We start from the raw sequence: 20408 nt of genomic DNA, 5'->3' as shown, positions 1-20408 counted from the left end.
TTCTATGTTTACCCCTCAAGAGAATCCACGCTCTTACTCGGATTCTATTCCCAGCTGATGACAGCACAATCTATGTTTAGGATGACTCTGGGTCATGGGAGGCAGCTGTTCTGCTGAAGTTTGGAGGTCCTGAAAAATAATTTCCAGCTAGATATGGGCTTCCGAGCCAAGAAACTAATGCATGTCTCTTGGGTGAAATAAAAAGGGAAGACTTTTGGTCTGAGAGGCGACTTTAGTGCAACTGTGAGATGCGTTATTACAGGACTCATCATCACCAGCCTGTTACCAGGCTGTCACCAGCTGCTGAATGCTCACCATGTTCTGAGGAATGAAAAGGCACTATATCTACCTCACATCAACCTGCAAGGTAAGCAGCACCCACAGTTCTGCCTCTTATTTGCCATATGATAAAAATGTATGTTTGGAAGTCAGATCTGACTTCACCACTTACAGGTGTGTGACATTGGAACACATCATGTAACCTTGTTGAGTCTCAATGTTTCCATCTCTAAAATGGGTTGTTGAATTAAATGAGAGAATGTATAACTCAATCCACACTAGGCACTTTATAAATGCTATTCCCCTTGCATACTTCTTTTCTAATACTCTGCCATGGTGGCACTTTGGTGGGCACAGAAAACAAAGATGACTCAGCCCAAGTCCTTTCTTATTTGGGGTGAGATTTCCCTCTTCTATACACATACTGGATCATTCCTTATAGAAAGGGAACAAAAGGTCTGGGGCAAAATCAGAAGGTTGGGCAAAATCATGGGCCTACAATTTGCTAAGGACATGAGAGAGGTGAGGCAAGACAGCTGTCCAGGCTTGAAGTGCTCTCTTCAGTGGTCCCTGCCTTCTTCTCCTCTCTTCCATCCATCACCTTCATTTTCAGCATTTGACTTTCAAATGTTGCCAGTGCTGATGGATAAGGGAGATCAATGGGTGAACAGTAACTTACCCTCTATTTACATGACATGGCACTGGTTCCTAAACCGTTTTGACAATTCACTAGCTCATCAGACTCACATAACTCTCAGTGAGTGCTAGGGCAAGAATTATGCTCCTGCTATAGCTGAATAAGTGGATTCCCAGAGAGGGCCAGTGGCTGGCACAAAGTTGCCCGTCAGGTCAGTGGCAAGCTCTAGGACATAGAGCCTGGACTTGAACCCTAGTCTGGTCCTTCTTTCATTCTACCCCAAGGTCTTTCCTGGTAATGTACCCTTTAGGTAATGCTGTTAACTTGAGTAGACTGCAGTGGAAGTTGATGTAGTTATGCACCAGATAGTGGCTAACAGGTTGTGGTACCAAGTAATCCAATTTTCTGTGAGGATGGGTATTCATATTCTTTCACTTGCAAGCTGTATACACTTGACTCAAACTTGCTTCAGAGATAAACAAAATAAAAATTTTTTAATGTGGGGTGGGTTATTAGGTTCCATAACAGGGAGAAGCCTCATAGATATCATTAGGATTGTTTCTGCCTGGCTCCATTTTTTCAGGCTTCTTCTGTATTCAGGTATTCTCCACCCACTGAGAAGAAGCCAGCTGTCTGTGGGTCCAGGCTTCCAACCTCCCATGTAAATGCTCTTAATGAAACGGTACTTGTCTGAAATGGTACTCTTTTCCCTTTGGATATGCTATTACTAAATAGCTAGGAACGTGTGTGGGAGGTGAGGAGGGGAAACTGATAAAGTCATTATAACTCTGGAGAGGTTTAAAAATTAGAACTATCCAAAGGTGAAATGATAATAATAACTAACAAAGTTAAATCTATCACGTTAGCTATTCATTACTCCATTTTGGGATAAGGGTATCTTTTATAATCACTGGACTTACTTATGTTTTATATACTACTTATGGTATTTGAAATGTCCAAAAGGATCAGCTTATACCAAATTTGTAACTGATATTTCCATTGCAGTTTAATCAAATTCGTTATTGTTTAAATATTTAAGAGGTGTTCAATGTTTTACTGAATAGGAGTTTGAGAAATTGAGCACTGAAGTTTATGCAGTAAGGATATATTCCTCTCAAGCCCAAAGGTCCCCAGACGTTAAGCAATCTAACAAAATACACAAAAATAAAATAGATCATTGGATTTTAAAAATGATCATATCAAAAACTATTATAAAACTATTTTTAAGAGGTACATTAGCAGTTCTCTACATTTATTCTTTCATCATTATATGATTCTTTGTGTTATGGTGAAAGAGATGCCCATATAAAACTTTTTCAATGGTCTATTTGTTTTAACAAAGTTAAGTACAAGTCATGAGTTAAGGCTATCACCCCACTTCACTGAGGTATTTGTGGCCTCACCAGCTATAATTTGGTATTAATCTCAGGGTTTTTGCAAAAAGACATAAGATGTGCAGTGACCAGCACCAAGGCTGCTGTCAGATGGGGTGATTTTGTATATCCAAGCTCCCCACATAATCACTTAATAGCTAGTGTGTAATACACAATCTAATGAGTCATGGTAATCTCTGCCCTGTTTCCTCAATAGGCAAGTAACTATGTTCCAATGACAATGTGTAAAAGTACAAAGATAATTTTTTATTATTTTTTAAAGGTTTTATCTATTTTTGAGAGAGACAAGACAGGGTCGGGGGGGGGAGAGAGAGAGAGAGACAGAGAGACAAAGAGAGAGACAGAGAGAATCCCAAGCAGACTCTGCACTGCCAGCACAGAGCCCGATGCGGGTCCTGAACCCACAAAACCGTGAGATCATGACCTGAGCAGAAACCAGGAGTTGGACGCTTAACCGACTAAGCCACCCAGATGCCCCAGTACAAAGATTATTAGTAAAGCTTTTTGAAAGTAAAAATCCTTAGGAAAAGCAAGAAAAGTCTTTAGTAAAAGTCAAATCCATTTTACTGAAGTAAGTTGGGTACAAACTAGACAGAAGTATTAGGATGATCATCATCTCACTGCTCAACAACAACAAAACAAGCAGCAGCCATTGGAATTAAGCTCTTTATTCATTTTCCTTGTTTCAGAGCCCTGTAGTTTCTGTGGTACAGAGGGCACTTCTGACACTTGGTATCACAGAGCCAAGACATGCTCAGACCATACTGAACCACGGTATCTCCCTTTGAGTCCTGGAGGACAGGCAGTCGTATCTGTCCAATCAGGGACAGAGGAGAAATACCACTGAGATGAGAACCCCAAAGCAAGGCTTAGCTTCAGGCTTAGGCTGTGATCCTGGGACATCTGGGCTGACCTGGGAGCAGGCCAGCATAGAGAAGACTCATTTAAGGTGAATGCTCAGCAAGTTTAGAACACTATCCAATTTACAGGGGGATTCAATATGCTTCTCCCTGTGGGGGAGCTCGCCCTGACCTTGTCTCTTAGCTTCAGAAGGCCAAGGATCCAAGAATCCAAGGATCTTTGACTCCTTTATTCATTCAGCGAAACTTTACTGCTATCTTTTCTGTTCCAGGCTCTGTGCCAGGCCCTGTGCTGGGTGCAGGGGACAAAGAGAGGAATCGGACACAGTCCTTACCTTCAGGGAATTCAGAATATAATAGAAAAAGCATAGATTTATAAAGCAACCATGTGACTCAAGGTAAAAAGGACAGAGGGAAGATTCATACAGAATTGGCCCTCAAGGAATTCAGAGCCTCGCAGAGGGCTAGAGGGCACAACACAGACAATAACAGTACACAGCAAGCTGTGGTGATGACCAAAGGGAGGCTCCAACTGTGCGCTCCGGCAGCACAGGAGAGGATTACATGACATCTACTGAATAATGCAGTGGGGGAAACTCACAGCCTACTGAAAAAGCCTGAGCAGCCTAATCTGGCTAAAATGGAAGTACTGAATCCTACTGCCCTGGAGAGGAGGCTGCACAGCCTTAGGCTGACCTCTATGGGTCCCTCAGGCTACCCAACAGACAGGGTGCCATGTCTCTTATCTGTGCCTGCAGTTGCACATATCCCATGGATATGAGGGGAGACTGGTGACCAGGAGAAACAGGTCCAAATAAAGCATCCAAATAATGAGAGCCTGAAGTAAACAGTAGTGGCCTAGGAGTCAGGGCATCAGGAGTTAGGGAGCATGAGCAGGATCAGCAGGTTGAAGGGATGGGAGGCTGGTCCGGGTACATACCAGCAGCAGGAGGTCCCTCCCTGTGCTTTCCTGCACTCTTAGGCATGGGCCATGTGTGCTGGGTGGATCCATCCTAAGGGTCCCAAGACAGGGTGGGAACATCTGCGGGCAATGGACCACAGCCTCTGTAGTCCTTTCTTCACACCTCTAGATTAGCGCCTGCAGTCCGCTTTCCTCTTTTCTTCACAGCTGCCATCACCTGCCCAATCTTTTTCATCCTATCAACCTGAGAGGGCCGGAAATGGGCTCAGTTAGGATACCAGTATCCTGGTATAGGACCCAGGGCCCTGAAGGCTTGGGTAATCGGTACAGAGTTGGAGCGCCTCCAAGTGTTTTTGCTAGTCATGTAGAACATGGATGAGTTGAGCCGGCTTAAAGTTACAGGGCTGGGTAGGAACTTCTCTTCACTTTCCACATGTGTTGGGAAACAGCTCCAGACTGTTATCATTTCTTCTTCATAGATGCCTCCACCTACACTATCTCTCCAGCCTCTGTCTCTTATCTGTGCCACATTCTCTCTCTTCCTAAAGGTGCCAGGACTCCTACCCTGCTGCTCTTTTTCTTTAGAGCCACCATTGCCCACTCTGTTCCTCTCTCTAACCCACATTCTGGATTACCTCTGTAATTGGATTACAAAGGTTGGATTACCCCAACCCTCTTTTCTTGCAATTCCTGAAATATGCACACAGGCCCTTTACTTATTAAGACCTTCACTGCTAATCACTAAGGAGAAGCAAACATGAAACAAAGGGGAAGGAGAATGAGAAGAGCAATTCAGAGATGGAGAAGACATCTAATGAGTACTGGTACTGGACAGCCGTGGTCCACACTGGCATGTGACCGAGGTCTCTTCCTTGACACCCTCCTTGGATGGTACCACAGAAGTCTTGATATTTTCATTTTCTCCATCCGCTAAACCTTGTTGGAGAACAGAGCCACCCGCCTGTTCCTTCTATTTGGGGTATGGTGTTCAGCAAAGCTTTGCAGAGCAGGAAGTTTCTACTACTCGGGAGAGGGTTGCCCTTACCCAACCCCTCCCTGTACCAGCAGCTCTGCCACCCCCTCCACTGCCAACTCGACAGAGGTCTTCTCTGACAGTTGGCTTCATACAAAGGAGGAGAGATAAGTATTCATTATCTCACCCAACAACTGATGGCCCTACATGCCAGACGAAATGTAGATACCCTTTAGTAGGCAATGAGGAGCCACAAATGATTTTCAACCAGGGAATGTCAATAGAAAGCACCTTACATCATGCAAGGCCCTCAAGAATATTTAGATAAATGTACAAATGAGTGAATGAATGATCATAACAGTGTGCTGGGAAAATAACTTGGACAAATGGCTGAGAGGCTAGAGGAGTTTTAAGAAGTCAGTCTAAGCCATGGACTTAAGCCATGTGCAGGACTAGGGGAAGTTAATCTCTGCTTTCATTCTGCACAGGACTGGGGCAACCACCAACCCTTGGCCTCCAAGACTAAGACTTGCTCTCTAGGCCATTATTCAGCACTAATGATAGTTATCTGATAAAAGGTCTCTGATACAAGGTATTTTTCTCCTAAAATATGGAGGAAAACCAAGTATTTCATGATAGAATTTCTGTTACAATAACAGTCTATGGGGAAAGAATCTAAATTAAGAGCAACCAATCTGGTTTCATCTGAGAGACCCAGCACTGGCAAAGTTCAGCCCCAAACCTATCAGACAAAGAGGAATCTCTACTTCACAAATAGTATTTGCAGCAGGTACAAAAAAACAGGCCTGATTAAGAGGTCTGAGGTCCAGAGACCTTCCTAACGGTCTTCCTTAAGACCTCCTCCATGGGTAAAGAAGTGGCTAGGCCAGAAAAACATTCTGAGAAAAATGGGCTTGGGGGAAACCCAGCAGTATCGCCAAGCCCAGGGGCAGATGACTCCACACACAATGAAGATGCAACTAAGACAATGACATCAAGAGCTACCATCACTTCAACTTAAAGCCCAATATCTACAAACTGGCTGCATTGATCTTCCTGAATTTTCTCCCACTTCTAGCCCCATAAACTGTGAGCTCCTTGAGGGCAGAGACCATGGGAAGTTCTGTCCAATGCTTTAAAGTCCTAATCCATGTCCTTTTCTCATCAGGAACTATCCTGGTAAATGAACTTCAGGTTCACCTTTCATAGAAGTAATGCCATGAGAGGGGCACCCGGGTAGCTCAGTTGGTTAAGCAACTGACTTCGGCTCAGGTCATGATCTCACGGTTCGTGGGTTTGAGCCCCGCGTCGGGCTCTGTGCTGATAGCTTAGAGCCTGAAGCCCGATTCAGATGCTGTGTCTCCCTCTCTCTCTGACCCTCCCTTGCTTACGCTGTCTCTCTCTCTCTCAGAAATAAATAAAAACATTAAAAAAAAAAAAAAAGAAGTAATGCCATGAGAAACAATTCAGTGTCATTATCAAGGGCTACTGGCATTGAGCTTCTCATTTTCTCCATAGGGAATAAGCGTTCTGGATGAGGAAGGAAGACTGAGCATAGCTGCAAAGCTGGAGAAGGTATGTGATCTCATGATCCAACTGTTTTGTTTTTTGCCCATTTCCTTTAGGGCAGAGAACCTCAAGAGTTCTCAACATGATTAAAGGGGTGTGTGTGTGTTTGTTATCAGGAACAGGACAAACCATCCAGATCTTCATGCCAGAACACCTGCTTGTAGCCTCACACCTGGATGAGTGGTGAGTCATTGGAAAAGCTGAGTCCTCTGACTTCCCTTTTGAGATCAGAGTCCACTATGCAGCTAGCATTTGCTGATCATGGAGCATGCAGACACTGTGCCTTTGCTATAAATGGAAGAAGAAAAATCCCAGAACCCATCCTCTCATTTTACAGATGGAGACCTGAGGCCCAGGTTCGGGTGTTCGAGTGATATGTCCAAAACCCCACAGCAAGCCAATGGCACAACCAGGACCACATCATGGTTTCCCAACTTATAGTTTTTTCACTGTAGTAGCTATGGCAAAGTTTTCATTTTGCTCTTTGGAGGAGAAGGGAAAAAAAGGTAGGGAGCACATTATTAAGTTTTTGGATTCTCTGTAGACTTCAATAACTTCTGTTAACCTGGCCTCCATTATCCTGGCTGTGGTTGCCTTCCGTGGTTTCCTTTCTATGGAAAATCGGGTCCTAAGTCAATTTTTAGCTTTCAATTGGCTCAGGGTTCTTAACAGGGCTGGTGAAGTCCCCAAGCGCATGGCTCAGGATCTCTCGGTCTGTAAACAGGCGGAAGGCAATCTGCTCACACTCTTGCTTGGTCCCACACTCAAAGAGACACCCAAACAAGCCCTCCTTTTCCAAAGCAGCCAAATCAGAGTAGCCACAGGGCCCGCAGTGCAAGATCCAGGGATGGGACCAGCAGGCAGCATCCAAGGGAGTCCGGTTGAGGTAGACACCTAAGTTGGCCCTCCGCTTCTTACAGGCTGGGTGTGAGTACAAGAGCCATGATTTGGACAGTGGTCCAGCTTCCTGCTCCAGCCTTAGTGAGCTGTCTAGCAGAGGGCTCTGCTGAATGATAGGAGCATTTTTGCCATCAGGGTCCTGGCACCCATGTAGGATTTCCAGGGGCCGGAAACTCACCACACTGCCTTGGCAGCCATGTGGGGGCTCACAGAGCTGTTGGCTCAGGGCTGGTCTCTGAAAGCATTCACCACGGTCATCGCTGAAAGCCTCTGCCCGGCACCTGTTTGGAGTCCGGGCACTGCAATACAGCACGGGGTTGCCAGCCCACCCAGTCACCTCTGCCACTTCACACTCTACTGTTGCCGTGGGCTGAATGAGCCTGCCGTGGTGCCATGTGGCCCCTAGGTCATCACTGTAGATCATCAGGGAATGAGGCTTGGTTTTACATGGCAGCCGGAAGCAAAAGAACCAGTAAGGAATGTAGTAGGCATACGCAGGGATGACCAACCTCCCCGACTCCAGCTGGATGCCATGACCTGGGCCCACAGCAAATGTGGCCCAGCGCTTCACCTCTGCACCAATGACTTCTTCGGTCAGGTCCCTCACCTGGCTCCATGAGCAGCCAGAGTCTCGGCTGCAGATGAAGCAGAGTCGGGCTGCATTTCTGCCTGACAGGATCTGTTGACACTCGGTGACATGGCCTCGCACACAGATGAAGAATAGGAATACACAGCCGCTCTTCCGCTCCCACACAGGACAGGGGTTCATGGTTCGATGCCCAGGTAATGTGGCTGCCATCAATGGCATCAAGGGTCCCCACTAGACAAGGGGAAGGGGGAGAGAGCAGGAGTGAAAGACTAATAGGAGTACATGAGAGTCATTAAAAGCATTTGTCTTTTTCAGTGATAAGAAATAAGTGATATTAAAATCTATGAAATCATGAAGGCTCAAGTATTCACTAAATTCGCAAATATTATAGGATGATTTATAAGGCTGGGAAGAGGCAATGCTAGATATTGTGCATGCTGTCCCCTCCGTCTAGAACACTTCCTCACTTTGTCTAGATGCCCAATTCACCCTCCAAACTCAGAAGTCATCTCTTTTGTAAAGCTTTCTATGAACTCCCTCTTCTCCCCTCCTCTCCCCAAAGCAACTGGTAGCTCCCTCTTTGTACAACACAGAAGAATTATATAACTTATTATATAAAATCATATTTTAAAAAATTTTTAATGTTTATTTATTTTTGAGAGAAAGAGAGAGGAGCAGAGAGACACAGACACACAGAATCCAAAGCAGGCTCCAGACTCTGAGCTGTCAGCACAGACCCTAATGCAGGGCTTGAACTCCTGAACTGTGAGATCATGACCTAAGCCGAAGTTGGACACTCAACTGACTGAGCCACCCAAGTGCCTCAATAATCATACTTTTTTATGTGACTGGCTCCCTTCCTAGATTATGAGTCTTTTGAGGGGTGCCCAGAACATGATAGGAGCTAAATAAATATTTTTTAAAAGAAAGAACAACCAAGAAAAATGGAAGGAAGAATAAAAAAAAAAGAAAAAGAAAATAGTGAAGAAAAGCAAAGCAAGGCGGACAAATATGAAATTTGTAAATAAAGGGAAATTTAAAACAAAGATTACCAAAGATTACTTTCCTTCCTCTACTATCCTGGGGAAGCAATGCATAACAATGGCATTAAGAACTCAAGCATTGAGTCAGAGATACCTAGTTCAAATCAGCCTTCATCACTTATTGTGTGACCTTAGGCAAGTCACTTAAACTTACTTCAACTCAAATTCTTCATCAGTTAAGTGGAAAATGTAACAACATGCTCACACAGGAGTTGTTGTAAAGCTAAAATAAGATAATGCCTAATCAGACTTATTACAAAGAAAGGCCTAATCTCCTTAATAAATTTTTAAAACCAATTATAAATTGGTAAAAAAAAAAATTCTCCGGAAACCCATCTGAAATGGGCAAAGAGGAAGATCAGACAATTCACAGAAAGAAGGGAAAAAAAAACAAAGAAAATATGGCAACCTCACATATAAAAGAGAAAAGCAAATTAAAATGAAAATTGATGTAGTAACCTTTCACCTAACAAACTGGCAACAGCATAAACTTTGACAGTATTCTGTTGGCAAAAATGTGAAGACACTCTCTTACATAGACCAAAGTGCAAAATGCTTCATTTATGTAGAGCATCTCAAAATTCCAGACACATTCATCCGTTCCCAGCATGCCCAATTCTGGGAATTTATCGTAAGGTATATCCATTCATCAAATTAAGTATATACAAGATTACTCATTGTGGTATTGCTTGGAACAGAAAAATATTGTGAACCCAAATATTCACCAACAGGGAACTGGTTACATGAACACACAATGCAAGAGAAGAAAAAAGAAAAAGGAAGGGCTCTACACCTTGAGATGGAAAGATCTCCCTAACATATTGCTAAATGAACAAAGCAAAGTACAGACCAGTGTATGCAGCATGCTACTTTTTGCATCAGAAATATGTAGGAAAAGGACTTCCCATAACAGTGAACTAGGTAATTTGAACCAACCTTTCCACTGAGACTGGAAATGACAGATGAAATATTAAGACAAAAACATCTGGCTAAAAGCACCAGGGAGGAAACAAGACAATGAGGAATTATAGGCCAAGAACTGAGAGAAGTTCATTCAGAGCGGTTGGCCTGGTATTTCAAGTCCCATTTCCTCTCAGGGTATCTCTGCTAATTCTCAAAGAGATAACTGAAAAGCTGAGAAAGCTAAATGATTCTTTTGACAGCCTTATGGGGCTAGGAAGACAAAAATTTGGGGCCCTAGTAAACCCCTATGCTCTAAGATGGAACTTTAAAGAGCTAAATGCAGAGCAAGGGTGAAATTGAAGTAGCCCAGCCTTCATGACCACCACTCTAGAAAACTGGCTGGCATTATCTACTGAAGTGGAACATAACCATACCTTATGATTCAGCAATTACATTTCTAGGCATAAACCCAGCAAAAATGCATGCACATAGTAGCAAAAACAAGTTCAAGAATGTTCAGAGCAGCCTGTACACAACAGTTTGGATAAACCTCAAAAATATTGAATAAAAGAAGCCAAACATAAGAATAAAGCCTAAAAAGAAACAAAGCTAAACTCTAAAGCTATAAATAAGGATAGTAATTACCTCAGGGAAAGAGAAGGGGATAAGAGAAGTTCTGAGGTACTGGTAATATTCTATTTCTTGACCTAAGTGAAGAGTCCACAAGTATTGGCTTTGTCAGTTCACAGAGAAGACATCCATGTTTTGTACATTTGACATTTATTTTATGTTTTCTACATATGTGTTATCACTTCACATTAAAAACGTTTTAAAGAGGAGTACTGGGGCGCTGGGTGGCTCAGTCAGTTAAGTGTCCAACTTCAGCTCAAGTCATGATTTCACAGCTTTTGAGTTTGAGCCCCACGTCGGGCTCTGTGCTGGCAGCTCATTTAGAGCCTGGAGCCTGGTTCAGATTCTGTGTCTCCCTCTCTCTCTTCTCCTCCACTGCTCATGCTCTGCCTCTCTCAAAAATAAATTTAAATAAATAAATAAAGAGATAAAAGTTTTAAAGAGGAGTATTAACACTATATACTTGTATTTCTTTGTTTATGTAGGAAGAAGCACTAGAAGGATACATAAGATGCAATGGTGACAACCTTTGGGAAGGAGGAGACTAAGAATGGATACATACATTTTTATACTGTTTTATACCATGCATACTACATGAATGCATTAACTATGCAAAAAAAAATTAATTCCTGCATAAAGGAGTAGAACATATCATCAAGCAAAGCTCACATCACAAGAGTCATGAGGATCTAGAACTAAATGCCATCCCACAGAAGATTTTCCTGTAAGCTTTTTGGATAAAGGCCATTCAGTCTCTCCTTGAACTAGTCAAAGGACAGGAAAACTCACTCTCTCTGGGGCAGCCCATTCTATACCAGGGTGCCTTGTGCACTGTAAACACTTCAAACATAGGTACCAAAGTCAACTTAGCTATTGGCTAAGACTTAGTCATTGTGAAATCAGAAGCTCAATCATTATTACTGAGTGAGAGGAGAAAACGATTTGGGCCAGACAGGTCTAATATAAAGTTTACACGAAGCTGGAAGAAACAGTAACTAAAACATGAAAGTATCAGAATCTGAACAATCTCAAGCAGGTGGAGCAATGGGACATAAACAAGCAGAAGCTTTGACAGAGATAGAACAAATCTTGGGCTTAAAAATCTGAATGGAGAAGCATGATTAAAGAACAACAGGTATAATGGACAATAAGCATGATGAAAAATAACATTACTAATAATTAGGAAAATGCAAATCGAAACCACAAGGTATGACCTCATATCCACTAGGATGACTGCTATCAAACTAATAATACTAAGTGTTGGCAAGAATGTGGAGGAATTGGAACCCTGTACACTACTGGTGGGAATATAAAATGGTACAGTCACTGTGACGAACAGCTTGGAGGCTCCTCAAAAAAATAAAAGTGGAATTACCATAAGATCCAATAATTCTGCTTCTAGGTATATTTATCCAAAAGAATTAAAAGCAAGGTCCTGAAGAGATATTTGCACAACCATGTTCATAGCAGTATTACTCACAATAGCTAAAAGAAAGAAGAACTGGGGACCCTGGGTGGCTCAGTTGATTAAGCGTCCAACTCTTATTTTGGCTCAGGTCATGATCTTATGGTTCATGGGTTCAAGCCCTGCATTGGGCTCGCACTGCAGGTGTGGGGCTTGCTTGGGATTCTCAATCTCTCTCTCTGCCCCTCCCCCACTCATGCTCTCTCTTTCTCTCTCTCAAAAAAAGTAAATAAACCTAAAAAAAAAAAATGGTGGGAGAACCCAAGTGTCCATCAACAGATGGTTGGATAAACAAAATGTGGTATATACATATAATGGAATATTATTCAGCCTTAAAAAGGAAGGAAATCTTGTCACAGACTACAACACAAATGAACTTTCAAGACATTATGCTTAGTGAAATAAGCCAATCAAAAAAACTATAAATACTGTATGATTCCACTTATATGAGGCATCCAAAGTATCTAAAAACTCATAAAAAGAAGAATGGTGGTGGCTAGTGGGTGAGGCAGGGGGAAATGAGGGTTGTCCAAAGGGTATAAAGTAGCAGTCTAGATGAAAAAGTTCTAGAGATCTGTTGCACAACAATGTGCCTATAGTTAACAAAATTGCAATGTACACTTAAAATGGTTAAGAAGGAAAATTTAGGTATATCCTACTACAATTAAAATTTTTTTTTAATGTTTACTTATTTTTGAGAGGGAGAGAGACAGAGTGTGAGTGGAGGAGGGGCAGAGAGAGAAAGGGAGACACAGAATCCGACGTAACCTCCAGGCTCCAAGCAGTCAGCACAGGTCCCAGCGCAGAGCTCGAACTCACAAACCGTGAGATCATGACCTGAGCCAGAGTTGCACACTTAATGACTGAGCTACCCAGAAGCCCCTATCCTACTACAATTTAAAAAAATGTTTAGGGGCACCTGGATGGCTCAGTCAGTTGGGCGTCTGACTTTGGCTCAGGTCATGATCTCACAGCTCATGTTTAAATAAACATTAAAAATTTAAAAAAATAAAAAACATATATAATTTTCTTAAAATCAGCAAATGTGAAAAAGATTTCAGAGGTTTTAGCTGATGGTTTACTTAACATTAGTCAACTGTATTATGCAGCTGCCAAAAAAATAAATGCTACTTTATGTTAGGCTTCATTAAAAGGATAAAAAACGGGATAGCCACCTCATTGCTGAGCTGGTCAATCTCTCCTTGGAGCCCTAAATTCAGAACACCGTTCTTTGAAAAAGGACACTGACATCCCAGACCAAATCCCAAAGACAGTAATCAAAGCTTTCAAGAGTCCAGAAACGAAATCAAGACTGTGGTCTTAAGAGCCACTAAAAGAATGAAGCTGGCAAGCCCCCAAATCAGAAGACTCAGAAGGTATGCATACTGCTTTCAGGTACATCAAAGAGCATTCTGCAAAAGGGGCTTTCTATTATGTATAGATTGGATGTCCTGGAAGCCAGAACAAGACCAATGGGTAATTATAGAGAAGTACAGGTTGTCTCACTCCAAAAAGTTAACAGTTGCCACAGGATTAATTTCCTCATCTGAGGAGTTGTGTAAGCAGCTCCTTTATAGATGACTAATGATGAATTCCTACTATGCAACTGCTATTATTATATTTTACAGACGATGAAACAGAGAAGAGTCAAATTACCAAGGTCACATGGCCAATCAGTGGTAGATCTTGCCCGACTCCAAAGCCATGTTCTTAACCCCTAAGATATTAGTAGCTACCAAGGGAATACAGAAGATCTCTGTACTGGGAAAGAAGCTAGGCTGATGATTCTTCTAACTTCAAGATTCTTCATATAGGCAAACCAGAGAATGGAAGGGATAAAATACAGAGAAGGGAGAATGAGTTCAAATGGACGCATCTGTGAATGTTTCTGAGGTTATGCAACAAGCATGGTCTGGTAAAAAGTGCTCAACAGCCCAAATGTTTGTGACAGAAAGCAAGGTAACACAACCATAGGCAATGCCTGACTACAAGCTAGGCTGCCCCGCTTGGCCTCTTTGGAGGCCAGTGAGTAATACAAGCAGAGGTTTGGTCTTGGGAAGCAGCTGTGAGGAAGGCTCATGATAAGATAGGGTGAAAGAGCAGGGACTGAAAGTTCCCCAAAGTAAACATCATTCCCACAAAGAAATGTGAGCAAGTCACCCAGAGCAGAGGCAGGGGTTGCTGGCAAGTCCCACATTTAGCAGAAAAGCATTTGCACTGTAGTAGAAAAAAAAGAGAGAAAAGAAAGGCATCCCTAGAGATGTGATATTTTAATGGTGATATCTCCATGAGTAGAAAACTAGGGTAGGCTAGAGGGATTAGAGTGCCTATTATAAGATACATATGTTTGTTTGTTTACAAAAGACTCTCAAATCCACAGTCTCTTTTGATCCTCACTTCAGCCAGCTCTGCAAGAGAAAAGAGATCTGAAATAAACCTATACTCACAGGCCCAAGGGCAGCAATCATTCTTTGTCCTCTAAAAATGTAGTGAAAATGTGCTACTTAAGGGCGAGGGCTCCAGCACCAGCTCTGCTGCTTGGCAGGTGTGTGTCCAAGGCAAACCACTTTTAATCCTGTTTCCTCCTGAACAGTGGGGATATTATGTATCTCACATAAAACATGCAGGAGGAGGAAGACTGTGGTTATCCTTGCCCCTGACCATCTGCTAGTTGTGGTTTTGAACAAGCTACCTACCTCTTGGAATACCAGGATCCCTGACCAGAAAACTGGACTAACAATGCTTCCTTCCTTCCTTGGGTGACTTATAAGAACAAAAGAGAATGTGAGTGAAAAGCACACCACATGTTAGCTGAATTTGAATGAACCGTGGGGGCCTCTGGAATCAGAGATGGAATTTAAAGCCTGCTTCTGCTGCTTTATTACAGCTGTGTGACCTTGAGCAAGTGGCAACCTCTCTGAGCTTCAGTTTCCTCATCTGTAAAATGTGACTGACAACCATGCCTATGTCACAGAGTGGCTACTGAGGATCTAATGTGCACCTAGCACACAGGAAGTACTCAGTAAGTGAGAGCCATTGCTTTTACTAGTTTTCTTCTTCCTCAGCTCCCACGCAGGGCTCTTCCAGCACTGATGGGAAAGGGCACAGACCCTGAAGTGCTCTAAGCAATGCGGAGAGAGACTGAGGCTCAGAGCCAGATCTGGGATGAGTCACCTGTACCGAGTGCCCAGTCCTCAACCCTCGCCTCAGCACCAGGTGGAGAGCATCCTCATCCCGGCTTGTGGAGCGCTTCTCTGCAAAGGCCAGGAAGGTGTGGGTGGGGGGGATGTAGAGCAGGGCTGGGATCCGGTAGGTGATCCCTCTCTCGTCTTCCTGCTGGAACAGAGGGCTGTTGAAGGAGCACGATGTCACTTCTTCCATGACCTCTGCAAGGATAGGAGGCAGCTAAATATGTGTCCATACCCAAACGATGGCCTGAGTGCAAGTTCTGCTCTATCATTCCATTTCTGGAGATCGCACACAGGGAGGCTCTGACGTACTCAAATGTTTACTTTTTTGTACAAAGGTAATATCATGGTCAAAACAGAACAAAGCAAGCAATACACATGCTCAGTGAACAAATCTATCCTCCACACTCTGTGGAAATCCTGTGCAGCCTGTGTCAGTATGTCTTTCCAGAGATTCCGCATGTGCCGCTGCCAAGCATCCAGGAGTAATATCAGCCTGGATGGTTTCCCATGTCAATTTCTGTGGAGGCTTTAAGCCATTCGGATAATATAAATATAAATCCAAATCCATATGAGGAAATGCCTTGGTTAAGAATTCTCTGGAGGGGTGCCTGGGTGGCTTAGTCGGTTAAGCGTTCGACTTTCGCTTAGGTCATGATCTCGCGGTTCGTGGGTTCGAGCCCCGCGTCGGGCTCTGTGCTGACTGCCTGCTCAGAGCCTGGAGCCTGTTTCAGTCTGTGACTCCCTCTCTCTCTGGCCCTCCCCTGCTCGCGCTGTCTCTCTCTCTCTCTCTCTCCTGGAGATAAATAAAACATTCAAAAAATATATTAAAACAAAAACTTGAAAAAAAAAAAAAAAGAATTCTCTGGAGAAACTTTTCCTCTCTATTAGTGCCTAAGATAAGAGTCAATCTTTGTCTTCTCTGTGTCAGCAGTGAGAATTCTTTTTGCCTGGTCCACCCCACCAGAGGATGCAGACTTTCAAGGCACCTAGCTTCATGCAGCGATCTCAGTTCCAATGAGAGTATAACCCATGTAGGCCCATAGTTTCATTCACTGCAACAGCAAATCTACAAAAGCCCAGACTTCTAGGCAAGTGAGAGCAGCAAACATCCAGGGCAGCTGAGGTCAGGTTAAGGGGCTAACTGGTCTGGTTTTCAGTTTACTCTTGGTTTCTAGGCCCCTGGGAATTCCTCTTACTTTCTTGCAGTTTCAGCCATAAAGGACTTTGTTATATCTTATCTACAAAGTTACCGGTTAGATAGCCTGTCATATGCTGAAAATATAAGTCTCCAGGTACACTTCTCAAAGAAAATCAGGTGTTCTACTTCTCAGAGGCTGGGAAAGGGAATCAAGCCAGACAGAACCAGGCTTATAATTTTTTTTTCTTTCACCATCTGATATAAATCACTTGTAAAAATTATCAGATTATAAAAACAAGGCCCAGAAGGCTTTATTCATTTATTTAGTAAATATTTCTGGGTGCCCACTCCAAGTCAGGCCATAAGGTAGGTGCTGAGGCAACAGAAAGGAATCATAAGTCCCTGACCTCAAGAACTCCCATCCAAGTGTGGGACACAGACACATATGGACAATTACAATATCATGCAATAAGTGCCACATTAGAGGTCAACCTGAGAGCATGTAGGAAAACAGAAAAAGGATCTGTCTAGATCAGGGCAGCAGAGGATTTCTGGAGGGGAAATAACTGAGTCAAGTGAACTCCTGCCTCATATCCTTATGCTCTGTGCCTAGAACATTCTTCTTTCACATAACCACAGAGTTCACTCCCTAAACTCCTTTAGCTCTGTTCCAATGTCATCTAATCTATGAGGCCTTCCCTGACAACTTCCCTACCTCTCTCTATCCCCTCTCTCTGCTCTCTTCTCCATGCCACTTATATCCAGATTATACTTGTTTAATATATACTACAGAACAGAAGCTCCATAAAGGTCAGAGATATGTCTCTTCTATTCACTGCTACACCATTATACTTAGAACCATGCCTGGTAATTGATAGGCACTTGACAAATTATCTACTGAATGACTGAATGAGAGAGCTGTATCTTAAAGGATGAACAGTGGGTCAGCCAACTGAAGGGTGAAAAGGGCAGAGGGGGTGAATGCGAAAAGCCTACAAATGACAGAAAACAGTGAGCTGCGGGGACTGTTGGCATGCAGCATGACTAGAACAGAATGCAAAAGTGGGACTGAAGGGGTCAGCAGAATCCAGGTCCTGGGAGGCTTTGCTACCTTATTAAGGTGTTTATCCCACAGAAAGGGAGCCACTCAAGAGTTTTTCGCAGAGGGATGGCATGATCAAGTATGCATTTTGGACCAATCTCCCAGGTAGCCTGTGGGCAACAAACTGAAAGAAAAAGTTGCACTGCTTTTGGCCACAGCTGCTTGGTGTCAATCAAGACAAACTTATCCAAAGGCATATCAATGATTCATTGGTCACTGTTTCTAACTTAAAGAAGAACCATGGCTCATTACTGTGAGGGGAATGAGGAGTTAGCCTCCGGGGTCCAGAAGAAAAGCCTCCTCTCACTCCAATTCTGTGCTCTCAGTAGCAGAACTGAAAAGCAAGTGGGAATTGTCTTCTTCACACAGGACTACAGCACACCTCTCTCTCCTCAACTCAGGCTCTCCTGCCAGGGAGGATCAAGCTTTCTTAAGTAAAGATCTGTCCCTGAGCCAAGCTGGTGTGAAGGGTAAGAACAAAGGATTTGGACCCCACTAGGACTACATGACCTTGGCCATGTTATTTAACTTTCTTAATATTTCAGGATCTCATATATAAAATTTAGTAGAGCTGTTGAGAGAATTAAGCTGAAAAGTTAAAGTGGATGTTATAGAGCCTATGCCATAGTATGAGCTCAATATATGGCAGTCATTATTTTAGACTGTCAATCACTACATGTTCTACAGTTGACTCTTGGACAACACAGGGATTTAGGAGTGCTGACCCCCACTCTGGCAGTCAAAACTTCCTGTATCACTTCTGACTCCCCCAAAAACTTAACTACGAATAGCCTACTGTTGATGGGAGCCTTACCAATAACATAAATAATTAACACATATTTTGTATGTATATATGTATTATATACTGTATTCTTACAATAATGTCAAAGAAAAGAAAATGTTACAAAATCACAAGTTAGAGAAAAAACATTTATAGTATTATACTGTATTTATTGGAAAAAAAATTCTTGTATAAGTGAAACTGTGCAATTCAAACCCGTGTTGTTCAAGGGTTAAGGGTAGTTTTATTCCTTGAAACCTATGTATAGTGGTGGTGATGATGATGATGATGATGATGATGATAACAGTTACAACTCTTTTTCTTACAAGTATTTAAATCTTTCTACGCCTCTGGGAAAGATCATATTTAAACTCTCATAAGCCCACACATTAATTATGAGTGAATACCACACTGTTAATGATCAGTCAACACGTGATTATTAGTTAACACCCAGGAATTCTCTGGGTGATAATAATAAAGCACAAGATAGGCACAGAGTGGGGAGGAGCAACTAGGAAAAAGGAGAGGGAGAGGAAGTGGGGAGCACACCAAAGCGGAAGCACAGCTTCTCATATGGGGCTTGATTCATGTCCCACCTATACTTCCATGTGATCCTGTGCTGGTCACTTAGTGTCTCTAGGTCTTGGGACTCCTATGGTTGTAAAACATGGATAATATCTATATAAGATGACCAATATGGAGAACTACCCAAAAGTGCTTTATAAACTTTAAAGCACTGTATAAGTATTTTAACTTTTGATGTCTTTACAATTTCACTTATGGCTTTGCTATCGCTATAACAATTAGAATCACTATCATTTTTTGTTAATTATGGTTATATTGATCACAGTGATGACAGTGGTTAAGTAGCATAGACGATGACTGGCATTGAAACTCATACTGTTTCACACAAAGCATATACTGGGAACTAAGGATAGAGAAGAATTAGATACAGTTCTGCTTTGGAGTTGTTCATTTTAGCAGAGAACTCAATTTATTAATTGTTACTCCATATAATTCTCCCTGCTCTCTTACTGGGAGAGAGTATAGTATAGCCTGGACTTTGAAGTGTGATGTGCTTTGACAGTTACTAGCAAGTCACTTTATCTCTGAGTCTCTGTTTTCTCACTTGTAATGAGGATAATGTCACCTATTTCTCAGCATAAAAGAACAACGTAATTCCAAAGACCCCAATTAATTCAGTGCAGCAGGCATCCTCCAGTGAACCCCAGAAGGAGGCCTCCCTAATTCATTTATTTATTCCTAACAACTAATATTTAAGGAGCACCCATCCTTTGTCAGGCCTTTGGAGATCCAGTACTCCAAACCCCTCTCATTGTACACAGGGGAAAACTCAGGCCCACGGAGGGGAATAAGCTTTTATTAGGCCACTTAAGTCAGTAACAGCAAACCTGGACCAAGATTCAGGCCTCCTAAGTTCCAGCTCGGGACTCTCTACGACCCATACAGCCCTTTCTAGTAAGGGCTGCCCCTGCCCCTGTTCCCTTTCGTCTCTAAAATGGCAATCCTACGGTTTAGGTTTGGCTTCCTTGGAAGGAAATACAAAAATAGACTAGCCAAGAATACTCTGGCCATGTCTGAATTCCTGGCTCACTGGAGGGCTCTGACTCAATCCTCCCCTCAGACTGGATTTTCTAAGCCCAGACGGAGCCGCCGAACCTGTCCTCACACTCATAGCGCCCCACTTTTCGGGTCCATCTGCAGTGTCGCAGCCCCGCTCACCTTCGCGGGACCCCGGCTCCTCCATCTCTCTCCGAGCAGAGCTGGGCGCCGGGCAGCTCTCAGGTCTCGGACACCGCAGCGTGGGAGAACGAGCTACGGAAGAGGGAGAGAGAGAGACTGCGGAGGACACGGAAGCAAGCCACGAAAACTGAAGGAAAAGGGCGACACAGCCACAGACAGGCGGGAAGACCGACAGACCCCTGACGCCTAGACTTCCCCGCTGGGAAGCGAAGGCCGGGACGCGCGGAATCTGCACCCGGCGGGCGGTGGGACCCGCGGTTGGCCGCTG

At 43.2% G+C, this 20408-nt stretch overlaps 1 protein-coding gene and 1 long non-coding RNA gene across 2 annotated transcripts; one reads left to right on the top strand and one right to left on the bottom strand.

Moving 5' to 3' along the window:
- The first annotated feature begins 315 nt into the window (after positions 1–315).
- Positions 316–6799, top strand: LOC120229638. The gene is made up of 3 exons (XR_005527795.1): positions 316–367; positions 6584–6640; positions 6751–6799. It is a non-coding gene; the product is annotated as an uncharacterized LOC120229638 (long non-coding RNA).
- Positions 6481–20382, bottom strand: NEU3 (neuraminidase 3). Its single transcript, XM_039228777.1, has 3 exons — positions 20120–20382; positions 15339–15550; positions 6481–8354 (listed from the first exon to the last, which is right to left on the bottom strand). The coding sequence occupies exons 1-3, from the start codon at positions 20142–20144 to the stop codon at positions 7275–7277; spliced, it is 1317 nt and encodes a 438-aa protein (XP_039084708.1). The 5' UTR covers positions 20145–20382; the 3' UTR covers positions 6481–7274.
- Positions 20383–20408: the final 26 nt, after the last annotated feature.

This window comes from Hyaena hyaena, unplaced genomic scaffold, assembly GCF_003009895.1.
Source record: "Hyaena hyaena isolate Hyena2069 unplaced genomic scaffold, ASM300989v1 scaffold_34, whole genome shotgun sequence".
Classification (NCBI taxonomy): Eukaryota; Metazoa; Chordata; class Mammalia; order Carnivora; family Hyaenidae; genus Hyaena; species Hyaena hyaena.
This window is presented reverse-complemented; position numbering and strand designations above follow the sequence as displayed.